The 15,548-nt window shown below is 43.6% G+C and overlaps 1 protein-coding gene across 9 annotated transcripts in view; it reads left to right on the forward strand.

Annotated features, from left to right (window-relative positions):
• Positions 1–3: 3 nt before the first annotated feature.
• SDK1 (sidekick cell adhesion molecule 1) overlaps positions 4–15,548 on the forward strand; it is a 733,784-nt gene continuing 718,239 nt past the window's right edge. For 6 of the 9 annotated variants that reach the window (XM_053276313.1, XM_053276318.1, XM_053276319.1 and 3 more), the window contains exons 1-2: positions 1,141–1,369; positions 2,903–4,348. In XM_053276313.1, coding sequence (XP_053132288.1) covers positions 3,865–4,348 — 484 coding nt within the window. In that variant the 5' untranslated portion in view covers positions 1,141–1,369; positions 2,903–3,864. Of the gene's footprint in view, positions 543–667; positions 720–1,140; positions 1,370–2,902; positions 4,349–15,548 lie in introns of those variants that run through there. The other 3 variants (XM_053276314.1, XM_053276315.1, XM_053276321.1) reach the window with 3 other exon arrangements.

Genomic DNA, 15,548 nt, shown 5'->3' on the forward strand with positions numbered 1-15,548 from the left:
GGTCGCTGCCAGTCAGTGGCTGGCGCTGAGGCGCGGCTCGCTCCTTCTTTCGCCGCGCCCGTGGAGAATGGGCGGCAAAAGCGTGTGCGGACGGGAAATGTCAATCCCCCCTCCTCCGTGCCAGTCTTGTTGTGCAATGCACAAACATAACAAAAATAAAATAAAATACCCAATTATTTTCCTCTTTCCCCCAGTTTAGGACAGGTTTCCAGGCCCTTCTGTTTTACTGCTTCCCCCTTCATGAGACATATAATCACACCCAAATCTCTGTGGGGCTCAGAGTCGTGTAAAGCCCTGGCAAGTTCAAAAAAGACCACAAACAAGGGTCTTCGTGGGACCTTTCAAGACGAATGTGTTCTACCATCAGACCCTGAGCCCTCAAGACTGCAGCCCACTGCCGGTAAAAGGAATAAAACCCGCTTTTAGGGTGCTTCTTCTCACTGGAGTAGGGGACTGTGTGAAGGGAAAGAAGAAGAGAACTGCCTAATATACGATTGCTTTGCTATTTATTAGCCACTCAACAAAGGTGTGGACAAAAGCAGGTGTGATATATAATTTATTTTAATTATTTCTTCATTTAGTTTCCAAAATGGCTCAGGGTGGTTTACAATGATAACAAAACTATTAAAATCAATTAACAGTTCAAACAGAGGTGATCAAACACCATAAAACGGCCACAATTAAGCAGTCAGAAGAGTTTAAAAACCCGGAAAAGCCAGGTAACAACTTCCAAACCATTTACAATAATTTGAAAACCCTGGAAGGCCAGGCCAAACAGATAGGTTTGGAGGGCACTCCTGAAAGCCAACCAAGAATTCAAATTAAGGAATATGTGTACCTTTATACATTTTTTAAATATTCTTTTTGATATTGATTGCACCTCTGTATGTTCTTCCTATCGTTTTTCTTCCTTGTAATAATAAAATTGAATGATATATATTCCTTAATTTGAATACTATATATTATTTATTATATAGTTTATATATTATTATATTAGTTTATTATATACTAATAATAAAATTGATTGATATATATTCCTTAATTTGGATACTATATGTATGTGTGTGTGTGTGTGTGTGTGTGTGTGTATATATATATATATATATACACACATACATATATCTTCCTCCTCCAAGGAGTCAAAAACAGCCCACCTGAAGCTACTTAAATGGTGGCTTCAGTTCCCCCCCATTCATTGCACCTGTGAGGTAAATGAGAGGAGACTGAGGGAAAGGAGCCCTTCAGCGAACTTCATGGTTTTAAAACCATAATTGAGGAATGAGGGGAATAAGAAAGCTGAGCAAGTTATGAAAAGGAGCGTGAAACTTTTGGAAGACCTGGGAAGGTGCAAGAACCGAGCTGAGATCAAGTGAGCAGGGGGAGAAGTGAAGCGTGAGCTGAGGGGAGAAACTGGAATGGAGGTTTCAATCCCAAACTCGGACCCTTGGCTGCAAAACTCGTTGGATTCTATGGGAATCCCTTTTTAAAGCTAAAAATGTTTGTTTAGGAATGCCCAGGAAGACATTGTTTATGGTTTCCAGGACTGTTTGTTTATTAAGTGCTGTTTGTTTGGCCTCAATGCCTTTGTATTTCCAAGCTGACTTCTAAGTGGCTTTCTGGGCCTTGGTGAGGGCTGGAAGTGGCTTTTGGGGGGGAGGGGTAGAAATGGCTACCTAGAAAACTAGGTTTAAGAAAAATATCTGCATGTGAATGGAGAAGTGAAGGAGGAGAGGAGGGCTGCAATGTATTTCCTTGGCAGCCGGGCACATTGAGTGAACTGCAGCATGTTGCATTGAAATTAATGGGACTGACATTAATAGGAACATAGGAAGCTGCCCTATACTGAGTCAGACCCTTGGTCCATCTAGCTCAGTATAGTCTTCACAGACTGGCAGCAGCTTCTCCAAGGTTGCAGGCAGGAGTCTCTCCCAGCCCTGTCTTGGAGATGCTGCCAGGGAGGTGACTTGGAACCTTCTGCTCTTCCCAGAGCGGCTCCATCCCTTGAGGGGAATATCTTGCAGAATGTAAGAGATAGTTGGGTTGAGGGCCAGGGGTGCAGATCCTCCCCCACAAGCATTTGAGGAGCTGCCCCTCATTTTACACCAAATCTAATAGTCTCCCCCAAAAAGCCTTTCATGCTCCCCCCCACAAAAAAAGGATCAAGTGAAGAGTTGCTCCCCAAGTTTTTCCTCCAGAGGTATAGCTGTAATTGAGTGGATGGGTTCAAAGAAGCTGGGGCCCCCAACTCCACTTGGCCCTATTATCTCCCTCACTCTGAAGGGCTGCTGGGGACAAACATGGACCCCCCCTCTCCTAACTATGCCCATTTTCCTCTATCTGCACCCCTGGTTGGGATCAGATGGACACCCTGCGGTGGGGAGATGTGTGGGTTGAGTATACTATTCTGTGCATGTTTATTTACTCATGAGCAAGGGTGGCGGGGGGGGGCAAGCCCCCCAATTGGCTTGCCCCCACTAATATGTGGGATCCAGCTTGCCCACCAGTACTTTACCCCTTCTGTCCCCCCCCATTTTTTCTGGTGCTGCCACTGCTCACAAGTAAGCTCCCCTGGGTACAAGGGCGCTTACACGCAAGTAAGTGTGCAGGAGGGCCGTTTCTGAGTGTCCACGAGGTGAACGGAGAGGAAGGGGGCATTCAGGGAAATGTTTCTGCTGATACAAAATCCCAGTCCATTGCAACCGTTAAACAAACAAACATACATTCAATTCTGGAAAGGGGAGGGGGGACTGCCCAGTTTAAGACGGAGTAGGGCGCGAGTCCTTAAATGTGGCCAAATGTTCTGTTCCGCCTCGAAAGCACTTTTCGACACCGTGATTTTGCCTCTGCTGCTCTGGGCGATTCTCACTGCCTTTTCCCTCCTCTGCCTTCCTTCTGTTTGCAGCTCCTGCGTGAGAGAGAGAGAGACGCAGCAGGAACCAGGATCCCGGGGGGTTTACACGAGCAGGGACGCAGGAGTTCAGCTAAGCAGAGGATTCCACCTTCTTGCTGCTACTTCCGATGGGCAATCTCCAGCCCTGCTCCTGCTTGAAAATCTCCCTCCTTCTTTGGCTGCTTCCGTAGCTGAGCCCGGAGCAGGCGCCACTCTTTGGATGTTTCACTGGAGGTGTGCTTCAGCTTCTTCTTCCCTCCTCCCAGCCCCTTCCTCCTGGGAGGGAAATCTGATCAGGTTTCCCCCACCTTCGCCGAGGAGTGCGAGAGTTCAAGAGACAGCCTTCCCTCCCACTGGCGGGTCACACTGGTTGCAAATCTAGCGGGGAAAGCAGCCGCCAGAAGCGGGCTCAGTTTACCTGCTGGCTCTGGATCTCTCCAGCCTTCGCTGTGTTGATGTTGGGGACCAGCGGGAATCGGATTAAGAACCCTGGCGGCGCTCAAGAGGTGTATCTGGAGACCCAAACCTGCCCGGCGGCGTGGCCGATCTTAATTGCAAGGCTATGGGAGAAAGGGACTTCTTGAGACACAAGGTCGCTTCATCTCGCCTCCTGCTCTCTTGAGACTGAAGGACTTATTCAAGAATCCAGAACTTCAGGGGTAGGGGGTCTTTGCTGGGGGAGGGCGTGTGGGGAGAAGACGAAGCGAGCCGACACAGAAACCTAACCATGCTTAATCACCAGGGGGACCAGTTTCTGTCATCTGTGCGGTATGGAAGGTGCTCTCCGGGTTGTCTGCTGGTGGTTCGCTGAGATGGATCTGTCGCCTCCTCGTTCGGGTATTACGATTGTTGTGCTTTCTTCCGGCGATGTCGCGAAGCAGCCAGCTCTGCTGCTGAAATACTGACGCCAGGAAACTTACACACACGAACTCTCTCCCTCTCTCTGTGCGCTGGAGGTGACGGTCCAGAGGAACATGTGTTTCGCATTTCTGCCTGCTTGTTTTGGTGCAATCAGTTCCTCCACGCGATACATCGATTTGGGCGGCGATTGCAATACAGTCATGCACAGGGAATGCTGCCTCGGCTCTGTACGCAAAGTGAGCGCCAATCAGAGGGACCTCGGCCGCTCCAAAGCGGGGGCTTCTGTGCCCCGAAAACTTCAGGTTGGACGCAGTGGGCGACATCCCCAATCCGCCGCCCTAGAGAGCGGGCCGGCCTCTCTCGGTGGCGGGGCGAGCTTCCCGCAACACGCCGGCCAAACTGGCGGGCACTCTTCGAACGGCACCGGGGCCGGTGAGGAAATAGCGGTCCGGAAACGGCTGGATGGAGAAAGCACTGCACGGAGGAATAGCTGGCGAGATCGAGCGATGATAAAGTTAAACTTCTGTTTCTTCTTCTGCCGGGGATGGTGGGCGTTTCTCTTGCTTCAGCGCCACATGTTGCAAGCGCTAGCACAAGGTAAGGCTGCTTGGAGACCCTGTTTCCCCCCCCCCCCGCTTTATAGAGATGCTTTTGACTGCTGCCTCTTATGCATAAAAGACGTCAAACATTCTGCTACTCGGGGGGACAGATAGATCCAGTCCTGGCTTTCTATGCCACATCAGAGAGACAACACTCAGCAGGCGCAGCCTCTCTCTTTAACAATAGGGTTTGTATCCGAAGGGCTACTGCGTCTCCAAAAAAAAAGCAGTCCCAGAATGTATCTTGGTGCCCTCCCCACACTCTGCTTCTCCCCCTCTCCTTGCTTTGGTGTAACTATCAATAATCCTTTCTGAGCTTTGCTACTAATCTTCACCTTTAACTGCTTGGAGATGAATCTGCATTTCAAATCCTGCCAGGCAGCGGAAGAGTTAACTGCTGGCTGTGTATGTGATTATATATAAAATACATTGAGCTAAGCTGTCAAGAGAAACGGACTCATAAATCTGCCGGCTAAGGCTAAATCAGGCATGTAAAAAGGGAAAAGAGAGAGAGAAAATGAATACCATTGTATGTGTGAGCTGCGGCTCGAACAGTGTTCATTCAGGTTGCCAGCAACAAGGATTTAACACAGACAAACGGTGCGATTGATTCCTGTCTCTGCATTTCCACATCAAGGACCTTTATAGTCAAATGATGCTTCATAGCAGAGGAAAGGAACAATAGACTTCAGAGATCATGTGCCAGACACTTTAGGTCTATTTTCACTCTGTGTGTGATTTTCTTTCTTTTTTTTAAATGGCCAAATATATGTTCATTATTACTAATGCTGATGTGGAAAAAAATAAATAAAGCGTAGGCTTTTAATATTGCAGTTGGTTTCACAGAACAACCTGATAAACAAATACTGCTATCACTTCTATTTTTATGTAGTTAGTTCTTATGTGTCAGTGTATAGTCAAGCTGGGCTTGGAGCGAGTCTGTTGGGCACCCTGCTGGTCTCTAGTGGGGGTGAGTTAGTGAGTATGTGTAAAAGTTACTCATGCTGGAAAAAGAGGGCGTGCGTTCTGTCCTCCTGATAATAAATAAGCATTTTCCTGGTGATTGTTTGGAAGAGTGTGTGTGTGTGTATTCTGGGTTTGGAAGGCTGAGTTTATGCCTCTTTACAATCAGGAGAATGAATATGGAGTATATGTGTTTTGCTTGCTGTGTAGTGGTCTCTCCAGTACTAATGCTATCTCCCAAATCTTGACCACCTGAATCCAAGATAAATTTTCAGGATTCGCTCCCTTTATTTCCCCTGCACTCCCAAAGCTGTAGAATTTCACAGTCTGAGTGGTAAGGGGCTATGTAACTAAGGGGGCAATTCTAGGCAAACCTACCTGGAGTAAACTAGCATAGGATTGTGCTGCAAGTCTGCTCTGGCCTCCCTTGTCAGGGTTCACATTGAAGTTTTTCATTTCAGGTATAAAACAGTTCTAAAACACGCCTTGCTGATTGCCTCAAACCTTATAAATCTGCCTCACTCTCAGTGCCTCTCTTATAATGTGATTTGAGACTTAGTCCTTCAGACCTTCTGCTAAACATTTATCTTCATACCAACCCCCTTGAAAACTTACTGCAAGTTAAAATGCACATTTTTTTTATTTTGTACACTTTTTTTGGCTAAATATCATTGTGACCTTTTGCAAGACAAATATTTGAATAGCTTTTTAAATTGGATTTCTGAAGTCTGCAGAGAAGCCAGTTTTACATGCATATGCCTAAATCAATTAAAGTGACCTTTTAAAAATATATTTTATGTGGATGAGTGGTCAAAGTAATCTTGATCTTGCATTGGAAGGTACATATATTTGTGTGTCAGTTAATATTGAAATGGATGATTTTTATAGAAAAAGTAGGATTGCATACTTACCTGGGGGGTGGGGGGGAAGCTCTCTTTGAGCTCAGTGGGAATATGCCTAGGATGCAGTCGTGGTGTTCTTGTAGAAGATTATGCATCTTATAGAAGATTATGCATCTAGCTTTTTGAGGTGTTCTGTAGCTTTAAGAGAAGCAGAGGCACTAATATTCAAGCATTGGTGTTATGGTCTGGTGAAATAAATGACTTCATCTGAAGAAAGCGAAAACCACAGTTCTTAAACTTTATCTAAATCTTTATCTAAAGTTGGTAGAACTAAATTGGCATAGTAGATGTTCTAAGGACTAAAGATCTAAGCACTGCTTTAATAATGCTACATTGTGACTGGTGTTGAAGTTATTCGGTGAAGTATGAACATCTCTCTGCAGGAACTAAGAAGGAAATATGTGTGTCTTTGTTATAAAGCATTTCTTCTGGTCCCTTGAAAAGTATATGATTTACAGACGAATGAATATTGTAGTGCAATGAACTTAACTTGGGTTTTAAATTGTGACAGACTGTATTTCATTATCCTGATTTTGCATAACTTATTTTATCTTCTTGGAAATATGTCAGCATGAGAGAGGTTAGGCTATATCCCAGTATCTCACAAAATATAAACATTTGGTCACTCGTGATAATTGAAATTACAACAAAAAGAGTGGAGGCCCAAATCTTGCTTCTGGATATCTTTTCTTATTCTTCCTAAGAATTCCTATCATGTAATACTCACAACTACCCTTTGGAGGCAAGTTAGGCCTGGTAGAGAGGAGCTGACTTGCTCATCAACTAGTGAGCATCATGTCTAAGAATAGAACTTGATCTGATTGTTCTATAATCTATTTGTAATACTCTGATGATCTTTCATTACTTCTGGCAGAAAGTAGTACTAGTTTCTAGCCTTCTCTCTTGTTTACCTCTTATCCATAGAGTGAACGTGACATGCCCCATCTCCCAATTTCAGCACCCCACTTGTAGGGTGTGAAGCTGGGAGAATCATTCTGGTGGATTCTGAATGGAGGTGGTGGTACAAAAGGAAGCAAAACAGTTGCATTTCTCCTAGCAGTTGCTATTGTCAATTTTTTTAATCTTAAAGTGAGATTAGGGAGCACTGCACTCACTCTGGCTTCAGAATAACAGTATGTGACACATTCTGTATACAGTTCATTATTCTGGCATCCCCAGAGATTATTGGTATAAACCATATTAGAAAAGGGGGACAGTTGTTACTCTACTATTAAACCCACGATAAAGTTCTCTATATCAATCAGATTCTTCTATTTCAGACATCAAGACAGCAAGTGAGGTTAATTATTCTGGATCAGATTTCAGTGCTGTGGTTACTGAGTTCTACCTCTTTTGACTCTCCATGTTCTGTCCACACTACCAATCCAAAGGTTCCAGAACTTTTATCATAGTTGAGTTAAACGTTCCTCATTGCAAGGCACAGAAGCCAGTGGTAGTTCTCATCAACTCTAAGCTTGGCTTCCTGATTCATTAGGCCTGTGCAAAGCTTTGCTCAAATATTCCAGATACTCCACACAGGCCCCCCTGGTACTGCACCGAGGCAGCCATTCCCACTGCATAGTGTTGTGTCCAGTGGCACTCGTTTAAGAGAAACAGAACCTTGGCACCATCATGGAAGGCATGCATAAAGCACTGGGGAGTGTATCTTCCAAGATAGCATGAAGCCTCAACAAGGCTCTATTTCTCCTAAAGGGGCTCTCCTATCTCTAGGAAAACTGCAGCACTATGTGTAGGTCAGTGCAGTGTGAACTGGCTCTCTCATTGAAGGGTTTTTGCTGTTGTTTTTTGCTAGTGGCCCCCTCACCTGAAAAATAGTGAAGTTCACTGTTATCCGATGAATGTGAAGTAAATGGAGTAAAAAAAACCAGCTTACCAAACAATCATGCCAAAACTGATGACGAACTCTTTATTTAGAACCTTCCACATAATGTGGATATTTGTCTATACAAATCAGTAATAGCATCTTTTATAGCTTAAATGTTAGCCCCAGTGGTGACCTTATACTATGACTACTTGTGGTTATTGAAAGTTCAGGATCTTCTAGTAGCCATAGGAGAAGAAGCCTAGGTTTGCTTTTTGACAGGCTGGCTGTGTATTATTGCAGCATCAGGCCACTGAAGCAAAAACCAAAGAGCCTATAGGCAGGTTCAGGTCTGCCTTCCTTGGAAATCCTATCAGGCAAAGAAGCTCTTTGAATCAGAGAGATGCAAACAGGTTGAAGTCTGGCCCCTGCAGAGAACTTTAATCGAAATGCAAAAGTGGAGGGAAATTGAAAGGAGAATTTAATGTTTAGGGCTCAGTAGGGCCACTTTCAGGATATATGGATCTGAATAATATCTTTTAAATTTAATCCTATAGCAACAGTAGGGTGATGCCTTTATTAGGGTCAACTAAATGATCAGAAAGAAGTGAACAGTGTTTGTTATATCTCTTCATCAGGCTGGATAAGTGAAAAATAAAACAAACCCCAAAAAGGGATTGAGGGGAGAAAAGGATGTTTCAAGGCATGATGAAAAGGCCCTTGCCTGTAGTCTGTAATAGTCTTCACACAGAATGAGGTAAGTGTTATGTAGCAATAGCAATAGCACTTACATTTATATACCGCTCTATAGCAGGAGCTCTCTAAGCGGTTTACAATGATTTTAGCATATTGCCCCCAACATTCTGGGTACTCATTTTACCGACCTCGGAAGGATGGAAGGCTGAGTCAACCCCTATGTAGTCTTGGGTTAGGCCATGCTTGGTGGAAAAAAGATCGCCAGTTGGACCAAAGGCTACAGAGACAGAGAAGAATGGCTGCTCTTCCTTTGAAAATATAAAATGTATTTGGTCTCTTGCTCTAAATAGGAACACATTAGTGTTGCCTTGTGGGCAGACAGCACAACTCAAGCAAAATGTGGTAGTTCTTATATTTAAAAGGATGGAGATGAATTTACATGGTGTGCATTTTTCTGATGGAAAATGGAATGGTTAACCTTATTTCAAAGAGGTATTTGCTCAAGTATAAACTGAAGTCATGTTAGTTCAAAAGGTAGGAATTCACAACAGCCAGTTGTGAAAGCTAATTGGTCATAATCTACATGTGAGTTGTTTATATAATAAAGGAAGGGCTGAGTGTGGTACATAGTTTTGTTTTGTTTTTAAATATGGGGATGCACAACTTCAGAACTCTTGCAGATGCTGGACTGCAGCTCCTGTAATCTCTGACGAATGATCACGGTGTGGCTGGGGATAATGAGAGCCATCGTCCAAAACTAGCTGGAGGACCAAAGTTGTGCAGCCCTGCTCAAATAGAAATCTTAGAATCAAATGTCATAATATTAGTACAGCATCTGATTTTGAATATACCACAATAAGTACATGTGTGATATACCCACTTGAGTCAAACTAATGTGGTGGTAGTTAAACCGCTGCATTGCCAACTGTCACAGCATTCTCATGCTTCTGTGGTTGGCTTTATTCTGGACTTATAGGCCATTTACCTTACTCAGTATAATGGAACTACATCTATACTGTACTGCTGTGAACACAGTACTATTGCCTAAAGCCCAGATTCTATGGCAAGATTTACATGAGTGCTCTGGATCACTATGGGGGGAAAAATGTTGTGGAGTTTGCTGGAGAGTTGGGGTTAAGTTTAATAGTATCTTTTGTATGTAGATCTCCTGCTAAACTGCCCAATACGCTAATATGATGCAGTGCTTTTTGGACTGCATTCAGGGGCCGATTAAGCCTTTTGCCTCCCATAGGCAGCCAATGATTTGCCACCCCCGCTGCTGCAGCGAGGGTAGGGGTGGAGGGAGAAAGCCTACCCATTTTCTCCTTAAAACCACCGCTGTGCACTGTGGGATAAGATCAGTGAAGGCCTCACAGCAGAGGCTGCGGGGAAGGGGGGGAAGGGAAACTCCCCCCCTTTACCTTTAAAATGCCGTGCAGGCGATGGGGCTGCAGCGAAGAGGGTGGTAATGGGCCGAGGGGAAAATCCCCCCTTTTAGCAATGCCGCTGTGTGGGCAGTGAGGGAGAGCTCCTTCTGTCTCCCCTCCTTCCTCCCAAATGACTGCACGCCCCCATCTGCAGGCCATGATGGGCCTTTAAGCAGTCATTTGCTGCTCCTCAAATTTTGCTGCCATAGGCAAGTGCCTACTTTGCTTCTGCTTAAATCCACCATTGACTACATTGGGCTGGAAATGTTCAAGTTTGCACTTGCTTAAATACAGTGGAAACTCTTAGAGGCAAATAGGCATTAAATATTAAGAACTTTGTTTTAAAGTATTAAAATACAACCAAGAAATATTTATTTTCTTTGGCGCTCCTAGCACTAGCTGAAGCTGATTTTTTTTTTTTTTTTTTTTTAGGCAGATAAAAATCAGTGCATGACTTTGTGTTTTTTAATGAGAAACAGTACCTTTTAATATTTAAAGAAAAAGAACTTGTCTGATTTTCTTAGGTTAAAAGAAATGATAGTATAATCTATTTAATGACACTTGATCAAATCTGTAATTTAAAATTGTATAAGGAGCTGAATGATTATTTAAAGTAGCATTAATGCCTGTTGTACTTTGCTGGAACTAGGGGAAAAGATGGCAGAGGAACATACTCTTTTGGGACAAAGGACTTCTGCATTGGATTGTATCCAGAGAAAGTTGGTCATGACTAAGCACTACTGAAATCAATAAGACACATTACTTTAAGTCCTATTAATTTCAATGGGACTTGATCATGATTATCTTTATTTTAATACAACCTGTTGAATTGTTGACCTGGCAGCTAGCACACTTTGCAAATGTGTTAACTGAAACACTACTTTTAGAAAATTTACATCCAGCTTTTCTTTATAAAATAAACTCTCTAAGTAGTGCAGAAACAAAAACTTGCAAAACCACAGAAACTGCACACACATAATGATGAATTTGGAAATTCTGCTCAGTTTGCGGATAAACTCAAACTTGTTACCCATAAGAACAGTCCAGCTGGATCAGGCCCAAGGCCTGTCTAATCCAGCATCCTGTTTCCTGCGGTGGCCCACCAGATATCTCTGAGAAGCCCACTGGCAAGAGGTGAGGGCATGCCCTCTCTTTCTCCTCTGCAACTGGTATTTATCATCCTCTTAGGGGGGAACAAGCAAGTGCTTGAGATGTTGGTTACTGCAGAGCAGAAGATGCCATAAGCTTCATAATGCCAGAATTAATTTTAAATTTAAATACAGGCTTAAAATTTTAATATCTGAAACTATTGTTGGCATTTGTTGGCATTCCCAGCCTGTTATGTCTTTTGAATGGTAGCTTACAGCATTCTAACAAGCTGCCGTTGACTCTGGAAGTGATCTATTTGAGCCAACACTCAGGCCCAACTCTGGTGTGATTTTTGGTTTTTTGTTTCGTAGTACATAAGGGTTGTAAGCTTGCAGTATAGCCTATCTGGGAATGCTGGGGAAATGCTGGCTAATGCTGGGAAAAGTTGAAGGAAAGAGAAGATGACGACCAACAGCAAGGTGGATGGACTCGATTGAGACAGCAATGAAAGCATCATTGAGAGAACTTAAAGGCCAAGTTGAAGACAGATCATCCTGGAGAGAATCTATCTATGTGGTCGCTAAGAGTAGACACCAACCTGACGGCACTTAATCAATTAATAGCCTTTCTCCCTGCTGCCTTAGTCCTGGTGTGCAGCTGCTCTGTTTGGACACAATGCACCACAGCCAGATCATCATTTCCCTCCACCTTTCCATGCCTCACCTTTAGAGATACATGTGTTCCCAGCACCCTTCACAACTCGCTGCTTCTGTTTGTTCCAAGAGCAGACTTCATGAAGGTCCTGGGGTAGAATGGGGTTGCTGAATGCTTCAAGGTGAGACACAGGAAGGCATGGGAAGTCGGTGCTTTGGGAGTGATGTAGTGCACTCAGTAGAGCATGTGCACATCCAGAGCCAATGCTGATGGGTCAAATAGCTTGTTCAAGTTTCTAGTCATGTGATAGTGCAGAGTAGTAAAGTCAACTGGGTGTTGGCAACAATTTAGCAACTAGATCTATCAGTATTGGGCATCATCAAGTTAGTTATGACTGAGCACTACTGAAATCAAGCAGACAAATTCTGACTAACCTAATTTCAATGAGGCTTAATCATAACTGACTAGTCTGGATGTTGCCTACTATTTCTACAGTGAAGTTAGAACAGGTCAGTTCTACACACAGCAAATGTGTTTGCGTACATTAACATGATATGAGCCGCTTAGGAAGTTGGCTCTCATAATGTGCAGGATGGATGTACTTGATGTTTTACAGGGAAAGACAGATATCTGATATGGGGATGATATTAAATTTTGAGATTTTACTTTGTAAAACGTATGTGATTTGTGATAACGTTGTAGTATCTGAAACTTTGGCTTTTGTTACCAAGTAGCGATGTGCACAAACTGTGGTTCATGCAGCGGTTTGAATATGAACCGGTTCAGTGAACAGGTTGGTCCAAACCATAAACCAGTTAGGTGGTTTGAGTGTGGCGCAGGGTGGCATGATGGGTGGCACCTTTAAAATGAGTACAACACTTCTGTTCCATGCAGCTTCCTGCTGTGATGCTGTCCCCCCCTCCCCCCAGCAAGTTGTGCATGGCAGTGGTGTGGTGCCAACATGCAGCTGGCTTCTGCGCATGCATGGTGGCCATGTGCATGTGTGGGCTGCTGTGGGGAGCACCACTGCAGCAGGGAGCTGCAGGGAAGGACCAGCAGTACTCACTTTGAAAGCTGCCACTTGTCGCCCCCTGGCACCACACTTGAACTGCCAAACCAGTTTGCCGATCCACGAACCAGTTCGTATCTGAACTGCTGCATCAGCCTCTGTTTGTGCACACCCCTATTACCAAGAAACTATGCAGTGCCTATTATACCTCAGCACATGCAACCTTGGGTAGTCATGCTTTTATCTCTATTACTGTTTGCAGTCTGACCAATCACAAGAGCTCTTAGTTGTTGTTGGTTTCCCCCGCCCTTTTCCATGTAAATAGACCTCCTACTACTATCTCTTCAAGCTTCATCATGTCTGCACAATGGCACCCTGATCTTAATCTCATATACTCATAATAAAAGTGGACTCTGAAATGATATGAGAGCTAGTGGCATAGAGAAGGATCACCCCCGCCTGTAAAAATATATGATTTGCTACACGGGTATTTAGGCACCTCTTGAAGTTACCACATAATAGGAATAATGCAACCCTGTAGATTAAAATTCAGGTGACCTGATTTTTTTTTTTTTAAAGGACTCATGCAGTAGTAGAAATTGGTTTTGAAACAGTAAGGGATCTTTATCTTGACTCGTTAAGAAGTTGCTCTGTTTTTACAATGTTCTGTGTAGAAAGATACATGATGCGCTGTGTGTGTGTGTGTGTGTACATATAGTAAACCAGGGCTGAGGCAAGTGTACGTACATACCCTACAAGGCAAATACTATTTCTGGTGTGACCAGATTGAGAGATCTTTGGTACTGGAGCTCAAAGAAGCATAACGTAGAGCAGTATGGTCTTGTTCAGAAGGTGGTTGTTTCCCAGATAACATATTGTTTTTCATGATGCTAGTTCAGAATATTATGGTTTGACAACAAACCCTTTTCATACTTCATATGCTGCCAAATCCTTCTGCTGCTATAATTAGCACTTATCTTAGTGTGTTTGGCCAGCACAGTGTCTTATCTATCAAATCGTGTTGTGAATGCTTCTAATAAATTGACCCTAGAATTGAACACTCTAAATGTTGCTTGGGTTGCATGATTAAAGGTGTATGAAAGAAAGAGAAGATATGGGAACATATATCTTTATCTCCATCTGCTGGACAGCATCCAAACGAAGTCAGTCATGACAAAACACTACTTAAAAGAGTGAGACAAGCTAGTCATGACTAACTTAAGTCCCATTAATTTCAATAGGACTTAGCTAGGACTAACATAGACTAGATGCAGCTTAGTGGTTTTAATACCTTACATGTATACTGATGATTCTGAATACAGTGACTCCCTATTCTAGGTTGTGGGTGATCTTACTAACTTAAATGATCCATTTGTGATTCCAGTGTTTCACCCTCTCCAGCAGTGCTTGTCCATACATTGTAACTTCTTGGCAGGATTTTCCTGTCTATTTAGGTTCTGGCAATGCAGGTGGTCAGGCTGGAGATAGAATTAGCCCCATCTGTTCTCTTGGTTTCTCCTTTACTTTCTAGTACATCATGCAGTGAAACATCACGTTTAAGAATTGTTCTTGCTTTGCTACAGCCTTGCAAACGGGGGTGGTGGTGGGGACCCTAGCCTATGAAAAATGTTACTAGCCCATCTGCCCACTCTCTCTATTGAGTGCAACTATGTACTTAGGTGGTTCAGAGGTTTCAGTAGTTTGCTGTTGTATAGTGGTCTGGGAGCTGATCCTTGAACATTGTTCTGGCAGCTGAGTTTGGCTATCGATGCAAAGGTGGCACCTGCAGACTGCAGTGGTTATGTTAGCATCTAAAGAAGTCAGTGAGGAGGAGAGATGAGCAAAACCAGCATCCCACCAGTATAAGCCTGTTGCTCATCTGTAATATCTATCCATGCCCCCTGAAATTTTGTACACACCAGCTAGGTGATAAATGCTGCCACCACTGTTCCCTCTAACAGGGAATCCCAGATGTTGTTGACTACAGCTCCCAGAATTCCCAAGCAAAAGCTGTCGCAGCTGGGGATTCTGGGAGTTGTAGTCAGCAACATCTGGGGATCTCTGTTAGAGGGAGCACTGGCCACCACCCCTCCATATTTGGTGCAAATCTGTTGGAAAATGTCAAATACAGAGTCTTGAAAAGTGATGAAAGAAATAGTATGACGTCCTACTACAAAAGCACTTGCAATTTTCTGTGAAGTGCCCAATATGTTTCAAATGTGACAATTATTTGTCAGAAGCAAAAGTAGCTGCTCGTCTCTTGCACAAATTTGTTCTTTTGGGAAAGCACTTTCTCCAAAAAAGCCCTTAAGAATAGAAGTGTGGTCAGAGAAAGGGGCATCTAACCCTTCTTTGGCTCACCACTCCATCCACCCCAGGCTTTCTTCCCCCAGTTGCTTTTCCTTCTGTGAACAGACGGATGATTCACTCACTTCTCTGGAATTCTGTAGAGGAAAATAGGTTTAGGAGTTAACTTTCTGAAGGAAAAACAGCCAGTAGAGAGAGGATTCAGTAGGTCTCCTCCTCCTAAAGCTTTTTTATTGTAACTTATTCCCAAGGTACCTTGCAAGGGACCAAGAAAATTTACAGCTGTGGATTAATGTTTAGTTTGACTGCATGGCTATCTTGTTGTTTCT

The sequence above is a fragment of the Hemicordylus capensis genome, chromosome 13, assembly GCF_027244095.1.
Source record: "Hemicordylus capensis ecotype Gifberg chromosome 13, rHemCap1.1.pri, whole genome shotgun sequence".
NCBI classification, from domain to species: domain Eukaryota; kingdom Metazoa; phylum Chordata; class Lepidosauria; order Squamata; family Cordylidae; genus Hemicordylus; species Hemicordylus capensis.